The following is a 20,847-nucleotide window of genomic DNA, read 5'->3' on the forward strand; positions in this document are numbered from 1 at the left end:
ACTTTTTTTTCCAAAACGAAATCACTTTCATTAATCAAAATAAAATATAGTCAAGACAGACTCCCAACTATCGATACAACCAGATTGAAAAGCAAATAATATACTAAAAATAATTGGATATTTTGTTTCTTGGTCGTTTGACACATAGCATTTCAAAATTTTTAGAGCTAAAAATGAAATCAAAATATTTCAATCTATCCAAATTGCACCAACATTCCACAAAGCAGCAATATCACAACTGACCTTATCACATAAAAGTCATAAAAGTCATTATTAAACTGGTGTTCAAAAATCCTAATCGCATAAACTGAGATAGGAGGAGCTGCACCCCAGCTATCTACATGTCGGGTATCAGCTATAGACATGCTGAAAGTGTAAACCCCTAACGGATGCACAATCTTTGATTGCGAAAGGTGAGCTCTTGCAATAATTACCACCACCGGTTCGGATTTGACTCGAGTTTTCCAGATTCTGGAAACATGAATAAAATCATTTTCAACAGATCCAATATCGAACAACTCCAATTAATTAAACAAAAACATAATAAAACACCCCAGAAAGAGATCAAACAACCACTTTAAAATGATAGACACACGAACACCCAAAAAATTGAGTTTTATTAAAAGAAAATTAGTGAAAACAAAAGAAAACAAAGAGATCGGGGCTTTACGCCGAAGAAAACTCAGTAGAAGCCCATCAACTAATTTAAAAAAAAGAAAAGACAAACACATGAGAGGCGGCTCTTCAAACTCTAATTTTCGTGAGAGAACAGATTGAATCAGTATATTGAAACACTTTAGCATGTTTATGTAGGCCAACATTCTAGGGAGAGACTCGTTATATGGAGTTACATAGTACACCATTGTAAATCATCAATTTTATTATAAATTTTATTATATAATACATATAAAACGTCATTCTAATATAGAATACTATAACATATATATGTTTTAAGTAATTTAATACTTAAAATTTGATTAAAAAAGTATATTTTCGAAACTGATTCTACAACAAAATAATTCTGGATGATTATTATTCTGTTATAGAATCATGTTGAGATATTGCATAATTTTAGATGACTTTTGTAATAAAAAAATTGTATAACTTCGATTTTTGTTTAATAATCAAAATTTGTAATTATATATATAGGCCAAAGTTCTGTGGAGACCCTGTTTAGTTGGAGTATTGGAGTCCTGAATCCTGGCCCTCCAATACAATTTAATCCAACGTATGAGATTTTTCTATTTTATGATTAAATTAAAACTTAATTGTGTATTGTACAACTACTTCCGTATATGTCATAAGCCGTATATATCCGCAGTAACTGTCACTTACGAGAGTGGCGCTTGAGGATGACGGTAAATGTGCGCAACGGTTGTCTCTCTCCTTGTATAATCACAATATATATTTTCTTGTTCTCCTCGTCGTAGTGGTTGCAATTCGGACTTCCTTCGCGGTGATTACCTTCGTAGTTTATATATCTCCGATTGTTCTGCAAATTGTGATTCGCGAAGAACAGTCAGATTTGTACAAGGTTCCTTTGTTCTTTATGTTTAGTGTATGTTAGATGTTTGGTTCTCTGTTCCTGTTAATCGAATATTCCTGTTGTAGATTAGTATAGAAGTTCCTCTATTGTTTAGTTTAATTGAAATCAGATTTTTGCAATGCTTAGTGATCGATAATACTTATAGTACGTATATAAAGTGACACGTAGAAGAACATGTTTTATTCATTGTTTGTCTTTTTGAATCTCGTTCTGAGGCTGAATATGTTCTGAGCGTGTTTTGGGAAAGTGTTTTTTGTAATATGGCTGATCTAAGAATTTATGTCTCAAAACCCATTAACAAACAATCAAGTGAACAATTTCCGACTCAATTTTCATAGGCAGTAATGGTACATACAAAAGGAGTTCACTTCCTGTTCCTACATTTCTGTTATGCTTTTGTCATTGGTTTTCAGTTCAAAGCATAAGCAAGTGTGATCTCCTCCGATTCTTTGTATATGTGCTTTTGATCTCCCTTGCTTATTTTTTTATTCTGCGTTCTAGTTTTGTCATCCCGGGTTAAGGCATTGGCTTAACTTTTGTTCGATGGAGAATTTTTCAGTTGTTCTGTCAATGATTTTCAAGTTTTTAATTTGCTTCATATAAGTTTTGTTTGATTGTATGTATTATACAGCTTGATGCCTTGTTAAAACATCTCACACCATTATTTATTTCTCCCTCGGATCCTGCAGGTGATCATGTTAGTCCACATATTGAGAGTTCTGGATCCGATGGCTCGTGTAGTGTCTCAGCCAAAGAGAGCTTGCACGAGACAATGCCCGTACATGTCCTGAACCCAAAAAGACCGATGAATCATAAAATCTTTCATGTCAGCAATAATCTATTTGTGGTCATCTGTTTCGGCCGTATTTGATTGTAAATAATGACCTTGTTTTCAAGTTCTGAGATTGATACTGCATGTGTTTGTGTTTTCAACTTTTAAACATTTTCCTCAATAATCTAAAACTCACTAATTTTTGACCATAATTGATTATCTTCACTTATGTTTGTCATACTGTCTCTTTACAATATAGCGATGTCAGTTGCAATTCTTTCATTAATAAACCATGCATGACTAAGAATCTAACATATTACTTTTTCCTAATTTCAATTAAAAAATCTTTCACTATTTATTTAGTCCATACAGTAGTACCTGTGCAGGAAAAGTGTTTAGTCTGAACCATTGGACATGTCCAATAATCTAATTTAATGGCTCAAGTAAAAGAGTGTGCTATATAATGCAACTGTAGACCATGTATCGAATAGCCAAAAACGAGCTTGCAACATTTCTAAATACAAACGCAATTTTTTATAAAAAAATATATTCTTCAGGTCATTATGTTTTTCGTGACAAATCAAACCAAACACACTTTCATAAGATCCTTTAAACATCTCAAGGAATCAGTTTGCAAATTACTTGCTTGCCTACATTATATGTGAATTTTTTATGATTGACTATCCAACAACTTTCTTCCCCTTGGCCAGGTATGTTGCTCCGCTAGTCACCGTCTTCTTCTTACTGTTTATAGATTGACTCTTTTATGTGCATAGAAGATTCGTAGCTTGTTCAGCATTGCCTTCTGGTTGTCCTGCAAAGGCATCTTACACAAAGTAAGTCAAGAGGGACAAATAAACAATAGGAAATAAATTTACCAGTCCTGAGAAATGTGTCTTCAAGACAAGTAAACAAGATAAAAGAGTCATTATTGAAGGAGAGAACTTCTTTTGTATATATCCATCGTTGGATCTAACCTTTTGTATTCTGGGATTTTTAGCAGGTGGACAGATTTTACTCCCTTCCGTCCGTTTAAACAGATATCTTAATATTGCAAAGTTCCCAACACCACCTATACTGAGCTTTATCCCCTTTTTAGCAATAACTTTGTGTCCTGATCCTCTTTGACTACCCTCATCAATTGCAGCACCCATATTAGATTTCATTGTTCCCTGCACGACTACAGTTTTAAAGTTTGATTAATAGTTCTGAAAAAAACAGGCAAGGCATAAAATAATATTTTAATGTTAATTTTCATGTACCTCTGCTTGTCTAGTTCTTTTCTTAATTATCTTATCAGCTTTCTGACAAGAACCAAATGTAACCATCTTCTTCATATCTTCCGGTTCATGAGTCTGCAATCTAGAGTGTTTGCTCTTCCCAAATTGTTCAGCAGGGGCAACAAAGTCGTGTTCCTCGTCACTAAAAACCTCATCTTGTCTTGTTTTCCCGATCACCCCCTCCGTTCTCAAATCCAAACTTTCAAGGGTCGTCCAACTTTTATTTCCTACTCCACTTCAAGTTTTGTTTACCGGATCCAGCGCCTGGTTTATTGAATTATGTTGTCCAGCAAATGATTCCTCCTCCTCATCAACTAAATTAACATAAATTGGAGCCTGTTTGGGCCAGTTGTAGACCCAAGGACTCTCGATGAGTCTTGCGCTTCTCCGTCGTTCTGCAAATAGGTGAATGAAACAAGTTATAAATTAAAGACTTTAAAAAATTCATTTTAGTCATTCAGATTCAAATAAGCAAGGATGAGTTTTTTTGTTAATCCTTATAACCAATTACATTTTACTGGACCTTGTTTTACTGGACCTCTCTACAACCAAATTAATAAGAACCAAAAACGCAGTAAACTATGATCTTATTTATCATAATTTGTAATTTTTCTATTCACAAACAGTTTTATAGGAAAATAAGTAACAAATATGAATTCATCACATTCTCACAACCCCTACCCACCCCCCACCCGTTTTTAGGCATGCATCATCATTTAACGAACAATAACCCATTTCTGTCTTTCAAAAGGTTTTATGAAATTTTAGTAAACAAACAAGCAAAAGAATGCTGGCCACTTTTAAGAATTCGAATAGACATTCACAGGCCACTGTATCATCAATAGAATAGACATGAAAGAAGTAAGCAAGGAACAATTAAGAATGAAAACAAAGAGACAATCGAAACTCTACAACACAATTGGATTACATATGCAGGTCCAGATATACATATCAAAGTGCATTGTGTAAAAAAACCTGAGCTCATGGCTGTTGTTCCCCACCAATTTGCAAGACCTCGAGAACAATGCAAGCCCAATCAGCACAAACAATTAAACAAGCGCACGGTCTCATCTAATCTTACTAAACTTAGCAAGAAATTCAAACTAAATAAACATAACCCACAATCAACACAAAACATATATTTACCAAAAACATGGTTCCTCATCAATTTTCAGATAAACCCCAATCAGCAGACTAAGGGGTACTATAGTGCTTAAATTCATTCATTTTCTAATTTCATACACATACCTACCAAGTGAGGAATCTATTACTTGAATTGACACTAGTATCATAAACTAATCCAATTACTCCGTCCCCCGCATCAAGCCAAGAAACGATTAACAAAGAGACAATGAACAATTAAACAAACATTACCCACAAACAAATCGACCATACCATTGTCTACTATTACAGAAATCTCACCATGTTCACACTGTATAATGACTTGCAAGTACAATCTAAGCAAAATCAAAGCATAATAATAGTAAAATACACGAAAGATTAGCAGTTTACTACTTTCCAACTCAATTTGAAATACACTGACCTGAACTCATTTCTCGTTTTCGAAACAATCTCTGATGTGTAAACACTTATCAAAAGGATCCCGTTGTCCTCCTCACACTTGCTTCTCAGCCGTGTCTATGGTTTTGATTTGGGGGACTGAGTTTAGGGGAACACTTGATTGGTAACTGTCACTGGAATGCCGATTTACACGGTCCTACGATTTTGGATACATGCAGTTTATACGGTCTTGTACGAAAACGTATCTATCGAGCAGTTTCTCATTCAAAAAAAAAGTGACAGCTGTCCCCCAAATCTGCCGTTGATCTCTGTTTTAATCTAATGGTTGTAGATTAGGTCTCCAAGTACTCTAATTAAAAAAAGACTCCAAAGAGCCCAACTATATATATATATATATATATATATATATATTTTTGACGAACAATAAGATTTTATTGAACATAAAACATAAGAACACAGTCGGGATAAACCCCCAAACTGACAACTACAACCTGATTGTGAAACAAAAATCGAGCTAAACAAATAGTCGCTTTGTTTTCAGATTGCTTAACAAATAGAATATAAATATTCTTGATAATAAAAATGATTACAAAAGTTTCTCGAGCAATCCAGTCGACACCAACATCACTGAAAATAGTGGAATCACAATTGACCTGCGCACATAAAAAACCGGATGATAGAACATTGTTCATATCCATCAGCACCAACTGAGGTTGGGGGTACAGATGCCCCGTATATTGAACAATCCTTTGTTATGCGAGGTGACCTCTTGCGATACGTACCACAATTCCAGATTTGAAGCGGGTTGCCCAGATCTCCCAATACACCGTAGAAATCATTCTTCACACAACATGACAACGAATCAAAAACGCAACAAGACATACACCCAAAAATTGGGGACAATCAACAACCCAAAAAGATGGGTACGGTAACAAGATCACACTCAAAAGGATTTAGATTTCGATTTTATTGAAAACTATTATAATAGAAATTAAAGATATAGAAATGGAGGAAACGGGATGAGAGGATGGATGAGATGGATGTGGTTTTGATGGAAGAAGGGGGCAGTGAAGGATGAATGATAATTATGAATGGCGGCTGACTCTCATTAGGGTTTGAGATAGAAACGAGAATGATTTTGATTACTAATTATATTAAAATATATATTATGTATATATCTATAATGGTGCGCAGGGTATGTAAAAGGGTATGATGTGGAGTATTACTCAGTTTATATAAGTAAGTGTCATATTTTGAACATGGCAAAAAAAAAAAAGAAGTAGGTACTGCGACAAACTGTTAAAGAAAACAAAAACAAAAAATGTCTCACTAATTTAAATGAGTTGTTTACTTTGCTGCCAAAATGATTTTTTTTTCCTCATCATATTGACATATATGAGATTTACAAAAAACATATAATAAATTGTAATCAATTCCAACAAATAATATTTCATTTAATTTATACATAAACATCAACATTTACTCTTAATTATTTTCATTACACTCTTCTGTTCAAATCATGTTTCACATTTCAAAAGCTTTTTATTTACTCTCGTCGTTGAAATCATGTTTGAGTGATTTAAGTTGTATTCAATTTTAAATTAAAAAACATTTTATTTATGTTATAAGCTAAAAATTGATTTAAGATTTTAAAGAAATAAACGTATCCAACATCAAAAAATTCATAGCATGTAATTTTCTAAATAATTTAATCTTTTTATTGATTTTGTAATAAAATTAGTGTCATTATTTAAATAAATAATATATAAACTATAATTTATAAAATTATATAATAATATAAAATATCGAAAACAAAAATTTAGTCCACTCACACACAAACTCACTATAAAATGAGAAATTTTATTTTAAACCGAAGCAAAACGAGGTCTTAATATTACGAGTTTCCCATTTGTACAAAACAACCAGTGTTGTGAAATTTGAAAAGAGGAAAAGGCGAAGAGGAGGAGGAGCTATTTCTAGGGTTTCCGTTGAGGACAGCTCCGTTAGATTCACCCTCAGGTATTCATTCTCTCAATCATCATAATCATCCTCTCTTTAAATTTTATATCTTTATTATATTTACTCGTAATCTCTGTTTCTAATCAGCTAATTAGCGTAATTAGATTCTTCTGATACGATGAATTTGATTGTTTGTTCTCGTTTCGTGATTAGATTTACGCAGTTACGAACTGAAGCTACGAGCTCCGCTACTAAAATGAAGTAATTAATGGAACTTAATTTGTGTTTAACTGCGTAATTAGGTTAATTGGATTGTAGCGTTGAGCTGAATTTAATTGCTTGTTTCCTGAGACAATTTGTAAAAGAATGCGAGTGCGAGCTCGACAATAGAATGAGCTACTGCTATGGTTTTTCAGCGGGCACACACACACACACGAATGTATGGAGGCGTATATCTATTGGTTTTACATGAAATGAGTTGGATCTCTGACTAATTTTGGTATTTTATGGTGTAATTAGGTTAAATTAGGGTAATTAGGTATACATGGACAATTTTAAACGATAACATGAGCTCAGAAGTAAAATGAACTGCTCTTGCTTCTGCTTGGTTTTGGCTTTGCTGTACATGACTACATATACATATGCAGGCACACTTGTATGTATATGTATACGGTATACGTATTGTTGTACATGCGCTGATGTGGACACACACACACACACCAAATTTGTGGGTTTTATCATGCGATTAAGTTGATTATAATTTACCATTCCGCTGAATTTGATGGTTTGTATTGTTATCTGTTTTAATTTTAGACATTATAAACATGGACAATATGGGCTCAGCTGTGAAAAGAACTCCCAGATCTGGTACTGGTAGACAGTCTTTGTTTTACCAAGATTTGGCTTCTCCAATCACGGGGAATCGAAGAAGTGGTAGCAAATTTTCAACACCAGGCCAAGCTGCTGCTGTATCTGCTCTGTGGAAAGAGAATTTCGCTAATTCTGATCTTCCCCCACCACCCATGTTCACTTTAGAGGACCGCTCTGATTTTTCTCCCGATTCTGGCATCCAGGATTATCCAATTTCACCTGAAGTGAAGTCTGACCCTCGAAGTCCGTTTCAGAATTCGGGGAAGGACTTGTCTACTCCGAAGAGCAAGTCTGAGGCTAGTACTTCGTATGCCTTGATGGGAAGTCAGTCACAGAATAGGCAGAGTCCGGTAGGGAGTCTAAGTTGGTGGTCCCCTGCTAAGGGTAGTGGTAGTGGTGATCAGGAAGATAAGGGGAAGGGTTCTGGTTCACCTGTAGATGGTGTTGTTCAGCCTGGGGCTTTAATTATGCTTCCTCCACCTAGGGAAGTTGCAAGACCGGAGCTGCAGAGGAACTCGGTGCTTGTTGGACCTCTTGACGAGGAGGAATGGGTCACTGTATACGGGTACATCTATTTGTTTTTTATAATGAGCATCATGCCTTAATTCTTTTGTTTATTGTGTTTCAATTACCTCGTCATGTTTTTGTATAATAGACGAATATGTCACAAGTCTTGAAGTTTAAAAGAAAATAAGCCCATATAATATCTACTACCTATATGTCTTTTTAGTCTTTATTCGTTTGAAAATATTGAGTCACCTTTTGAAAAAGTATGCCAGCTATATCTTTTAGACTGATATGATGATTTTAATATGAATTTATAGGTCACAGTCTAGATAGATTGTATTATACTGCATGAGCATGATTTTTTTCAATGTCATGCAACCATAGATTTATCCCCCTTTGGATTATGGGTTGGAGGTCATTTGCCTTTGTGGTGTCAAAAGACTCAAAACTATGAATGGTAGAAGGGGTGGTAAATAGTTTCTTTTTGTTCAGCTTGAAATTTATCCGTCTATCATTCTTTAGGATTTTATCAGCTGCGATTTATATTTTTTATTTTTAGTGTGATGTAAATGTCTCATAAACCTGCTATTTTTTTTTGTACTAGATTTTTACCTGTGGATACAAATTTGGTGTTGAGAGAATTTGAAAAGTGTGGCATTATCCTGAAGCATGTTCCAGGTCCAAGGGACGCCAACTGGATGAACATTTTGTACCAGGTATATCTTTCAGATATTTTTATGCTTACTTTTATGCAGGATGATATGTCCTCTCCTCTTTTTGTGTCATTTATCATTCTTATAGTAAAAGTAATCAACTAAACTCGTTGGTGATCATTTCATGCCAACAAGTAAACTTAGTCCTATTTACAAGTTGCAACAAATGCATCGATAAGGGTCTAAATATTCTGTACTTGCTTTCTACCTTGCCCTTGATTAATGGCCGAACCTTTTTGTGATTCTTTTAAAAGTTTAACTAATACTTTTCTTGTTAAGCAGAGTAGCATGTTCTAGTTTCCGAGTCAAAGGTGTAACTTGCGAGTTTTCATTCCAGATTCTAAATTTACTTGGCTTTTTTCTTGGTTGGATGATACCTGGACTGCAGAAATCCTGTCCATGCTGAGAAATTGAGAACCCTGTTGGGTTTGCTCTCATTCACAATATGTTGGACTGGAAGTTATGGTATATGCTAGTTTATAGTTTAATGAATAAAGTCTGAGATAATATTTCTCATAAATATATTGGAAATTGCATTCTTAGAAATCTTATTGCTTGACTGGCACGAACATATTTCTTTACACATGTTGATGGATTTTGAACCTTTTTATTTCTTAGAACAAAGTAGGATAGCATGCTTATATGTATTTTATGAGATGTTATCATGTCATAACGAAGCAGATAGTTTGGTCACGTGCCAAATTCATGGTTGGTTCTTGCAAAGCTAATACTCTCGAGTACAAATGCAGTACTTTAGTCCTTGTGTTTGCTTAAAAGCTTGCATTCAGGCTCTTACTTATATTTGTTATATGTCTGTTGTTTAGAATCGAGCTGATGCTCGTAAAGCTCTGGCTAAGAATGGGATGCAAATAAATGGAGTTCTTATTATTGGAGTGAAGCCAGTGGATCCAATGCAGCGTCAGACTCTGAATGAAAAGCTCAACAAGCAAGGGTTCATGCCCTTACCTCCACCAGCTTCTAGAAATTCAAATCTCAATTCATTGAGATCTCAAAATCAGTATACTAACAATGGCATAAATGGTGCCCGACAGTCATCTGGAACCATCGCAACTCCTGCAAAAAGTCTCGCCTCCAAAGTTATAGACGTGATGTTCGGTTTCTAGTTGAGCTCAATTTATCACCCTCTCTTTCCATTTTAAATGTTGGGATCGGTTTTGAGGGATCACTATTGTATTCCTGTATTTCTTCTCCTTTACTGGCAAAATACGCTCTTATTTTATATATAGAGAAATCAAGTCGATGTTGATGTAGACATGTATTTTTTGAGTTGCGACTACACAGAGGAGATGAAAATGTTTGGAAGTTACGCTATGTTACCTGCTCTTCAAATATGTTTTCCTTCGTGTTAAATTTATAAGCCATATTTTCCGCCAATTTTTGGAATAATTTTTGCTCGGATGATGACCTTGAGGACTGCCTCAGCAACTGCAGTGTAGCTGCAAAGCGCAGAAACGAGATACTCTTTTCTTTGTCCTTTTGTCTTTGGACTTTGGAGTGTACGTACCCGAATCCCCAGTAACCTATATGAAAAACATAATTGTTCAGTCACGGGCGGTGTCACTTTCCTTCTTCACATCCCAACATTTTCTCACCTCAGCTTCTATCGATGAGAAGCTGATTTGCGTAAAGAATTTTAATTTTAAGTACTAAATTTAGTGGTTAAAATCAAGCTTCCGGGATTTAATCACCAGATAAGTACATTCAAGCAAATTGATTAACGTATATATCGATAGATTGTTATTTACGTTCGCATAATTGGGAGAGAAGATGAGTGAAAACTACTCAACAAAAAGTGTTTTTGTACATAACACAATAAAATGTTTTCATCATGATACTCCAACGGCCGGCCTCAAAATGTTTTTCTTGCGGGGCTGTTTCGTATAATTTAACATAACAGGCTGGCAGTTCGATTTAACATAAAATCAATGAGAAGTTATTTACTGGTGAGTAGTAATTTATATGTTTGGATATATTTTTTTTTGATATTTACATTATCGGTATAAAAATAATTGATATAGTAATAGAATATTATAAATGATCCTTTAGTCTTTTATATTTTCATAAAATCAAATTTCAAAAAGTAAAAATAAATTATTAATAAAACTAGCATTTTCAAACTTATAAATAAGAAGTTGTCTTATAAATTATTTACAAATAGTATGAATAAATCAACTTATAAATAAGAAGTTGTCTTATAAATTATTTACAAATAATACTCCCTCCGTCCCCCTGAGTAGTATACATTGGGGGACGGGAACGCGGCACGGACTTTAATGCTCCTGTAAAATGTAGTTGTGTAATTTATTTTTAAAAATTTCTTTTTCTGAATTAAAGTTTGAATGTTATATTTTTATTCAGAAAAAGAAAATCTCAAAAATAAGTTACGGAACTATATTTTATAAGAGCATTGAAATGCGTGTCGAGCAGTTGAAAAGAAACGTATACAATTAAATGGGACAGATGGAGTATGAATAAACTTTTTCTAACTTATAAACTCACAAGGTCAAAGCATCTCTGTTTCATATCAATTTATATAGATGAAAACTGAGTGAAAATAGATAAATTTATTGATTTTCTGAGCTCGGTCGTTGCCACTTTATAAAACAAATATTTTATTTCAAACAGTGCGATAAATTAATTATCGAAACAAAAATATTTCATGTTCATATTCGGGCACGCAAATACGTGGCATAGACCCCATGTTCGTATGCTAAATATACAAGCGTAGACAGCTTGTTCGTTTTCTAAACTCTAAACTACTTATAAAACCTCACACTCCTCTCACACCTCACAAACACAATGACCGGCCGGAAAACTCCACCGGAAGTCGCCGTACAGATGTCAGAGACCAAAGCCACGTCAGACACTACGTCAGCTGGTCCTCAACTAGCTTTAGCTAGCAGAAAGCCAGAGGTCTTGCATGTCATTTTACGTGTACTATGTGTTTTAACCTCAGTAACTGCACTTTCACTAATGGTGACTGCTAAACAATCCGGAGATATTTCTATTTATGGCTTTCATCTTCCTCTCTACTCCAAGTGGTCTTTCTCTGATTCCTTTGTGTAAGCTCTCACTCTTTTTCCTTCCTCATTTTTCACAGTTTCGGGTCATGTTTCGGGTCGTGTTTGTTAACGTATCAATTTTAGATCATATTCGATTGATTGAGTCTTGTCCATGTTAATTTAGAATTTGTACAAGATAAATTATTTAAATTTGAATAATCGACATCCTGTAAAAAGAACGAGAGAAATACGATTGGATCATGAGAATTTTGTTTAACTTGTACAGTACATGCTAGATACTTTCTTGATGACTATATTGTTCCTATTTGTTAGTCAATGCTTGCATTTGTTTTGTTATTTTATTTTGATAAGAATGGCCCGTGATGTAGTGGGGTTCAGAGCTCTTTGTATTTTTCCTCATTTTTCTAAAGGGTTGTTTATTGTACTTTTGTGAGACAAGAAAACTAATAATGTTATTCCAATGCTCAAGGACAAGATTTAGAAGAAAATGTTGCGATTTTTTTAATGTTCGGATCGACGGAAAAACGGTTTACTGTATGACTCACTCTTCGACCCAAAAATTGAAATTGCTCTGTTAATAGCCCTTCGTCGCCTAAATGACAAATTTTGAATAATTTATAAAGTTGTTGAATTATTTGGCGGTCTGAGCTGCAGGTATGTAGTTGGAGTTTGTGGAGCAGTTGCAGCTCACTCCTTAATTCAGTTGCTAATCAGCGGCGTTAGAGTTATGCAGAGATCTCCAGTTGTTCTTTCACGCAATCATGCATGGCTCATTTTTGCTGGTGATCAGGTAGAACATGCTTTTTTTTTTCATCATTCTGTTGATAGGCTTAATTTTGAATATTAAGTGAAATTCAGCAAATGTGTGATTCTCCTCATTCATTTATTTAGATACCTCATGCTACTTTGCTACTCTAGTGAAGCGGATCTAGTAGTTTAGCGATGTTTGCAGTTAATTAAAAGCTTAGCGCGATTATAACAGTGTAGTCCACATAACTACTCCATAGGTGTCAGTAAGCATGTAATGTTAGTTTGTTGGAATTTCATTCTGCACAAAAATAACTTCTGATTTTGAATGGGGACTGTTGGTTTTGTATTAGACCTACTGAGGTGCTTACAAGTGGATTTTCAATTTGTAAGCTTCAAATACACTGCCAAATGTATTTTCTAGCCCTGCAGAAAAAAATTGTGAATTCTATATCCTATTAATTCTTTGAAGATGCATTGAAGGCCTTTACTGGAGAAACTTGGTTCGCTTATAATTTTTCTACGGTGCTTCCTTTTACAAACTAGTCCATCTTACTGCTGGAGTGTTAGGGATGTACAGAGGGTAGTACTTAGTGTTATACCTAAATCCTTGAGAGATCCGTTTCCCGTATGCTATATCTGATATGTATTTCATCGAGCTGCTAATTATAAGCAAGGTTTTAGTTATGCTGAAGTACAGTGCACAAGAGAGTGCTAAAACAAACTTGAAAAAAAAGCCTTTATAAATTCTTTGTTTACAAGACGACTAAAACGTGAATGCTTATCATTTCTTGCAGATATTTACATATGCACTCATAAGTGCTGGATCAGCCGCATCAGGCGTTACCAACTTGAACCGCACAGGGGTTCATCATTCAGCTCTACCAAATTTTTGCAAGCCCTTGCGACATTTCTGTGACCGTGTTGCAGTCTCAATAGCGCTCACCTTCTTCAGCTGCTTCCTGATTGCCATTTCAACCGTTCTTGATGTAATTTGCATATCTAAATTCTAAATGTCCTTGATTTCTCTATATTTATAGAATGTACATGTTGAAGTCGGCGCCTCAGCACATAATTGCTGCTATTTTGTTATTAATATTAGCTATGGCATATTATGCTGCAGACAAGTGGAATGTAAATCATAAATAACGATTCAGCCTTTCTCGTCTCCAGATCAAAATTAACCATTCAGCTTCTCTCGCCACTCCTGTGACTTGTTGCGTTGTAGTTTACTGTAACATTTTTAGGTAGAGGCTGCAATATCAAGCTTCATAACTCCTGTTTTCTACCCTCATTAGGGGGTGATTACAGGGGGCTAGGAACCAGTAGTACAGATTATTACGTCAAATATAGTGGCCGTCACAAAAGGTCCCAAACATTTAAGACAAATGAGACTCAATGTGATTTTTTGGAGAAATTATCTTAACTGTCACTTCACAACGTAACTTGATTTTTTGGAGAAATTATCTTAACTGTCACTTCACAACGTAACTTCATGTCGTGTTTTAATTTTCCGATAGAAATTTTCAGCTCAAAATCACAATTTCAAGTTGCGGTTTCAGCTGAAACCGCAACTTCAAGTTGCATTTTTTTTAATATTGTAAACACAACATGGAATTAAATTTTGAAATGACATCTTAAACGAAAAATGACAATAGTGACCTTTTTTTCCGTGCTGAATAGTAACGTTTGGGGTCTAATTTCCGGATTCTGAAAATTTTCTCATTTCCGGATTTTGAAAAATTTCTTTATGATACGATTTTAAAAAGAATCAGTAAGCTAAAATAAAATTCCACTTTGTTATGAATAGATATTCCCTTTTTCCTATGTATGATAAATATACCACTTAAATATTAATCGTAAAAAGTTCTGGAATAAATTTGTTAGATATATACAATTCCGAAAACAAAAAGCATCTACTAAAAAACACTGTAAAACTTCATTTCTATTAAGCAGCTTAACTAAGATGGGCCACCTCCATTAAGATGGGCTTTTCAGCCAACACGATCCATACTTGACCAATTGGGCCTCATAGTAGGCCACCAAAATTCAAATCAACCAAATAAAACGTGTAATTCCAGAAGCTTCTCACTGGTTCGGAGCTTCCAAAGCCCTCTTCCTTATCTACTTAAACCCTAATTCTCACCTTCATTTCTCCCCCTTTTGCTCTCTGCATTTCCCAATTAAACTGCAGGTAATCTATTTTCCCTCATTTTTTTATTTATTCTTTAATTATTATTATTACTTGTTGCAATTTACTTTTTATAATTTACACCAGCTGATTCGCATAATCACATTACAATTTACAGCTTATGTTATTAGGATTGGTGCTAATTGTTGTAGCTTAATCTCGATAAATTAATAAAATTCTCGATAAATGAATAAATTTCTCCAGTCTCAAGTGTATAATTTTTCGAGTTTTAACTGTGTAAGTTATCTTTTATGTAATTGTAGAAGTGAACACTATTGTAGTTCGCTACATTTGGGAGTGTTTAGAGTAATTACAAGATTATTAGTGGATGAAATTCTCCGGTTCGATCGAGTTTTGAATGTGCAAGTTATCTTTTGTTTAATTTCGATACATTGAGACTGTTAGAGTAATTTCAAGATTATATGTGAGTAAAAATGTAAAATTCTCCGGTTTTGAGAATATTCATTAATCTGAGTTTTAACTGTATATGTCATGCTATTATAATTCACTACATTTGGGTTATGATTTGGACGCTTGAATTCGCCATTTTGGCTAGGGCTGTGGAAGCTACTGTTTTTTTTAAAAAAATAAATAAATTAAAGTTGTGGTGACTTAAATTGATGATTTCTTGAAAATGACTGATGTTATGTGCTATTATGTGGTGATGTGTTTTAGTGCTGAATAAAATGGTTATGATTTGGACGTGTTAGACTGTTAGAGCAATTTCAAGATTTGACTGTGAATCCGGCATTTTGGCTAGGGCTGCAGAAGCTACTGTTTTTTAAAAAAAAAAAATTAAAATTTAAACTTGTGGTGACTTGAAATGATGATTTTTTTTGAAATTGCCTGATGGTTTGTGCTATTATGTGGTCATGTGTTTTAGTGTTGAATAAAATGGCATCCGCTGTGTTGTCTGTTGCTGCATTGGCATCTCCTTGCACGCGAATGATGGATACGAAGAAGGCAACTTCTTTCAAGAGTTTGTCGTCGTTTGCATCGGTATCTTCGAGTTCTCTTCAAACTAGAAGGAATCTGGTACTACACAAGAAATGTTCTCTTAAAGTCAGGGCGATGGCGAAGGAGCTTCATTTTAACAAGGATGGTTCTGCTATCAAGAAATTGCAGGTCTGTTGGCGGAATAAAAGTTATTTCTTTGGTATAGTTTTGTTATTGTACTAATATCTATACTTTGTCTTTTCTTTCAGACGGGTGTTAACAAGCTCGCAGATCTAGTAGGGGTTACTCTAGGTCCGAAAGGAAGAAATGTAGTTTTGGAGAGCAAGTATGGCTCACCTAAAATTGTGAATGATGGTGTAACTGTGGCCAAAGAGGTATTAGTCTGTTTTATTTGTGATCATTTGAAATTTGAAGTCTTGCACACTCATTGTCATCAGTTAACTAGAATCAATTTCTTACGATGCACATATGAAACATATGTTCCATGCTGTCCTTTATTCTCAATTTATGAAGCCAAAAAATGATATATTTTATGCAGGTTGAGCTGGAAGATCCTGTTGAAAACATTGGTGCAAAGTTAGTAAGACAGGCTGCATCCAAGACCAATGATATGGCTGGTGATGGAACAACGACATCCGTAGTTCTTGCTCAAGGCTTGATCAATGAAGGGGTCAAGGTCTGTAATAACTTTATAATACCTTCTTATATCTTTCTGACGTACTGTATATGCATGCAGAAAAAAAATTGAAGCTAGTCATGCCTTTTAAAAGGCCTGAAGTAAGTTTTTTTGTAAACGATACAGACAGTAAAAGCTGTTGCAGCGGATGTTTTGGCCACCAATAATAATATTTTTGTGTATATTTAGCTTAAGATGAAGGTTTCTAATTATATATTAGTAAAAACGGGTGGGTGCCTGGGCAAGGTTCTTAGGATACAGCGGGAGTTCTTGGTTAATTGCTGTGATTGGTGTAAAATTACAAATGTTTCTTATGCATGCTAGGAGAATTAGTAGGTTTTTATGCTTAACGTATTGAATTCCTGCTTGCTTTAGGTGGTGGCAGCGGGTGCAAACCCAATCCAGATTACAAGAGGTATTGAGAGAACAATTAAATCCCTGGTGACCGAGCTTAAATTGATGTCAAAAGAGGTATGCTTTGTTGCTTTTTAAAATTGAAGCTGTTATTCTTTTGGATATCTTTATACCGACTCTCTCACTCTCTGTGTGTGTGTGTGTGTCAGTCTCTCTCTCTCTCTCTCTCTCTCTATATATATATATATATATATATATATATATATATATATATATATATATAGGCCAACATTCCAGGGAGGGACTCCTTATATGGAGTTACATAGTGCGCCACTATAAATCATCAATTTTAATATAAATTCTGTTATAGAATACATATAAAACGTGATTCTAATATAAAATACTATAAAATAAATCTATTTTAAGTAATTTAACACTTAAAATTTGATTAAAAAAAGTATATTTTCGAAACTGATTCTACAACAGAATAATTCTGGATGATTATTATTCTGTTATAGAATCATGTTGAGAAATTGCATAATTTTAGATGATCTTTGGAATAAAAAAATTATATAACTTCGTTTTCGGTTTAATAATCAAAATTTGCAATTATATTTCATAAAAATATAATAGAATATATATTATGTATATATTTATAATGGTGTGCTACGTAACTCCATATAAGAGGGTATGCTATGGAGTGCTACCCTATATATATATATATATATATATATATATCAACCTGGTTGTGGGTTCAGTGGTACTTACCTATAATTTTAAATTTGACTCTGCAACTAAAACTGTAATTACATGTTTTTTTTTAAGTATAAACATTGCTTGGTTGATTTATGGTTGTATATGGTTTTTAGGTTGAGGACAGTGAGTTAGCCGATGTAGCTGCAGTTAGTGCTGGAAACAATCCCGAAGTGGGCAAAATGATAGCTGAAGCAATGAGTAAAGTTGGAAGAAAAGGTGTGGTGACTCTTGAGGAAGGGAAAAGTGCTGAAAATAGTTTGTATGTTGTGGAAGGCATGCAATTCGATCGTGGGTACATTTCCCCCTATTTTGTGACAGATAGTGAAAAAATGGTCGTTGAATATGAAAATTGCAAGGTATTTTCATTTACTGTATGATTCTTTACCTATTCCCAGAAAGTTTTCACTCTTTGCTCTCTTAGCTTATGAAAATTGCAAAGTGTTTGCATCTACTGTATTCTTTACCTATTTCCAGAATCCAGACTGTTTTTTACTCTTTGCTCCTACTCTTATTTAGTTGTCATTTATCCCTTTTGCAGTTGCTTTTGGTTGACAAAAAGATAACAAATGCAAGAGATCTAATAAATGTTTTGGAAGGTGCTATCAAGGGAGGATATCCAATACTGATAATTGCTGAAGATATTGAACAGGAAGCTCTTGCTACTCTTGTTGTTAATAAGCTAAGAGGGGCACTTAAAATTGCTGCACTCAAAGCTCCTGGGTTCGGGGAACGCAAGAGCCAATATCTTGATGACATTGCCATCCTCACCGGTGGTAAGTCTTCTGTTAGTGATAAATTTAACCTTGTAATTGTTTTTTGATTTGAGTATATAACAAGAATGTGTTGCTGCTTACTTATAATTATAAATGCTATTCTCAGGAACCGTGATTAGAGAAGAGGTAGGCTTAACCTTGGACCAGGCAGATATGGAAGTCCTTGGGCATGCTGCGAAAGTGGTACTTACCAAGGATGCAACAACAATTGTCGGTGATGGAAGCACCCAAGACGCAGTGAACCGAAGAGTTGCACAGATAAGAAATCTTGCCGAGGTGAATATTCTTCCCACCGCCTACTCATTTACCATCATTCACTTAATTATCCTCTAACTAAATGATATTGGATGATTAACTAGGCAGCAGAGCAGGACTATGAAAAGGAAAAGCTAAGTGAACGAATTGCAAAACTTTCAGGGGGTGTTGCCGTTATTCAGGTGATCTTTAGCACCTCTATATTAATATTTGATTGTGGAGACACATTTTCGTACCTATCTTTAAATCAATAAATTGTGTTTGAGTTCCCAGGTTGGGGCACAAACAGAAACTGAACTTAAGGAAAAGAAATTGAGAGTAGAAGATGCCTTGAATGCAACAAAGGTATATTTGAATGAGCTGCTAGAATTTGACTAAATAACGATCGTAACTTAACTATGCTGAAATGATCATTACTTTGCTTTTCGTAGGCTGCTGTTGAAGAAGGAATTGTAGTTGGCGGTGGCTGCACTTTACTGCGCCTTGCCGTGAAAGTCGATGCCATCAAAGATACTCTTGATAACGCTGAGCAAAAGGTAGCGTTTTTTATGTCTGGCACTCTGGCTTATATCTTATGTAACATAGTAGGATTGTAGGAGAGTTTTGTGGGTTGCTTTAGATTTTATGATAAATATGAATGATATGCAGGTAGGAGCTGATATTGTTCAAAGGGCATTGAGATACCCAATGAAGTTAATTGCCAAGAATGCAGGGGTTAATGGAAGTGTTGTAATTGAAAAGGTAGCTTCTTTAATTACATCATGTCTGTGTAGCGTGATGTCCCTGATGTATTTGGTATTCAGATATGATTTATTGTTTGCACTTTTTGATTCAGGTGCTTACAAATGATGATCAAAAGTATGGCTATAATGCTGCAACGGGGAAGTATGAGGACTTAATGGCTGCTGGTATAATTGATCCTACAAAGGCAAGTTTTTCTTCTTTATCTTACTTGTCATTTCCTTAATGATTAGGGTGTCTTCTTATCTTAATAGGGTTTCACTTGTTGTTTAACTGCAAATTAGGTCTTAATATTACCATGTTATATTTGCTTCATTGTTGTTTCTGAAAGAGCTGCTTTGAAACTCGGAAAGGTTTACAATTGCAGTGATTTCTTTGATATACTGGAATCCAAAATATCTTTTATTTATATCATTTGTTCATAATATTAATTATATTCTCTTCACTTATAAGCCACTTGAATAAAATGCATTTTTTTTGTTTCTAATGCTTATCCCAAATTTGTAAATATATGAAAGTTTGCGATTGTCTTGTAGGTGGTGAGATGTTGCTTAGAGCATGCAGCTTCAGTTGCAAGGACCTTCCTCACATCAGATGCCGTGGTTGTTGACATCAAGGAGCCTGAAAATGTGGCTGCTGGAAATCCAATGGATAATTCAGGTTCTTAGAACTGCAAACTATTTGCTGCTTTTATTAATCTCGTTTCTCCTGAAAAAAAGTCAATTAGTAGTTGCAGAGTTTATATGGTATATACATTGATCGTTCCGTTTTATTGTTAGGCTATGGATACTAAGATGGTAGAACATATTCAGAATTCATGAACCGAATTAAATGATGGTGGAGGTATTAGCCGGAACCTATCATCTCGAGACATATATGCAGCTTATAGAATACAATGGAGAGCAAGATGCATTCTGGTGTACGCCTACCGAGACTTACAGAATAAGATATAACAAAGAGGTACATGGGGATGCATCTGTTTTATGTTTCATTAGGTAGCATTAATAATTTGTTAGGAACAGCATTGTTATCAAGTGAAGAAATTAACGTCGGAAATCAACAGTTTGATAGCATTGTTAAATTTAATGATCTGCGGAATTGGCAACGTTGCTTATTAAGCCGAGTTTAATTAAAGCATTCTGTTGAAATTTCAAAATATTTCATGACATAAGCCGAAAAGACTAG

General features: G+C 34.6%; 3 protein-coding genes across 3 annotated transcripts in view; all 3 read left to right on the forward strand.

Moving 5' to 3' along the window:
* The window catches only part of LOC108220056 (nuclear pore complex protein NUP35), a 38,253-nt gene extending 27,814 nt beyond the window's left edge, over positions 1–10,439 (forward strand). The window contains exons 2-5 of the mRNA XM_017393699.2: positions 7,067–7,138; positions 7,892–8,513; positions 9,060–9,171; positions 9,993–10,439. Coding sequence (XP_017249188.1) covers positions 7,903–8,513; positions 9,060–9,171; positions 9,993–10,292 — 1,023 coding nt within the window. The 5' untranslated portion in view covers positions 7,067–7,138; positions 7,892–7,902 and the 3' untranslated portion in view covers positions 10,293–10,439. The remainder of the gene's footprint in view (positions 1–7,066; positions 7,139–7,891; positions 8,514–9,059; positions 9,172–9,992) is intronic.
* A 1,491-nt stretch (positions 10,440–11,930) lies between these two features.
* Positions 11,931–14,127, forward strand: LOC108220711 (CASP-like protein 3A1). The gene is made up of 3 exons (XM_017394558.2): positions 11,931–12,251; positions 12,867–13,002; positions 13,757–14,127. The coding sequence occupies exons 1-3, from the start codon at positions 11,989–11,991 to the stop codon at positions 13,970–13,972; spliced, it is 615 nt and encodes a 204-aa protein (XP_017250047.1). The 5' UTR covers positions 11,931–11,988; the 3' UTR covers positions 13,973–14,127.
* Positions 14,128–15,014: 887 nt separating this feature from the next.
* Positions 15,015–20,780, forward strand: LOC108223371 (ruBisCO large subunit-binding protein subunit beta, chloroplastic). The gene is made up of 15 exons (XM_017397580.2): positions 15,015–15,153; positions 16,034–16,275; positions 16,356–16,481; positions 16,646–16,783; positions 17,159–17,254; positions 18,007–18,249; positions 18,432–18,666; positions 18,773–18,942; positions 19,026–19,103; positions 19,195–19,266; positions 19,353–19,457; positions 19,570–19,662; positions 19,757–19,849; positions 20,199–20,322; positions 20,442–20,780. Exons 2-15 carry the CDS (start codon positions 16,045–16,047, stop codon positions 20,453–20,455), a joined length of 1,818 nt encoding a protein of 605 aa, XP_017253069.1. The 5' UTR covers positions 15,015–15,153; positions 16,034–16,044; the 3' UTR covers positions 20,456–20,780.
* The last annotated feature ends 67 nt before the right edge of the window (positions 20,781–20,847 follow it).

The sequence above is a fragment of the Daucus carota genome, chromosome 5, assembly GCF_001625215.2.
Source record: "Daucus carota subsp. sativus chromosome 5, DH1 v3.0, whole genome shotgun sequence".
NCBI classification, from domain to species: Eukaryota; Viridiplantae; Streptophyta; class Magnoliopsida; order Apiales; family Apiaceae; genus Daucus; species Daucus carota.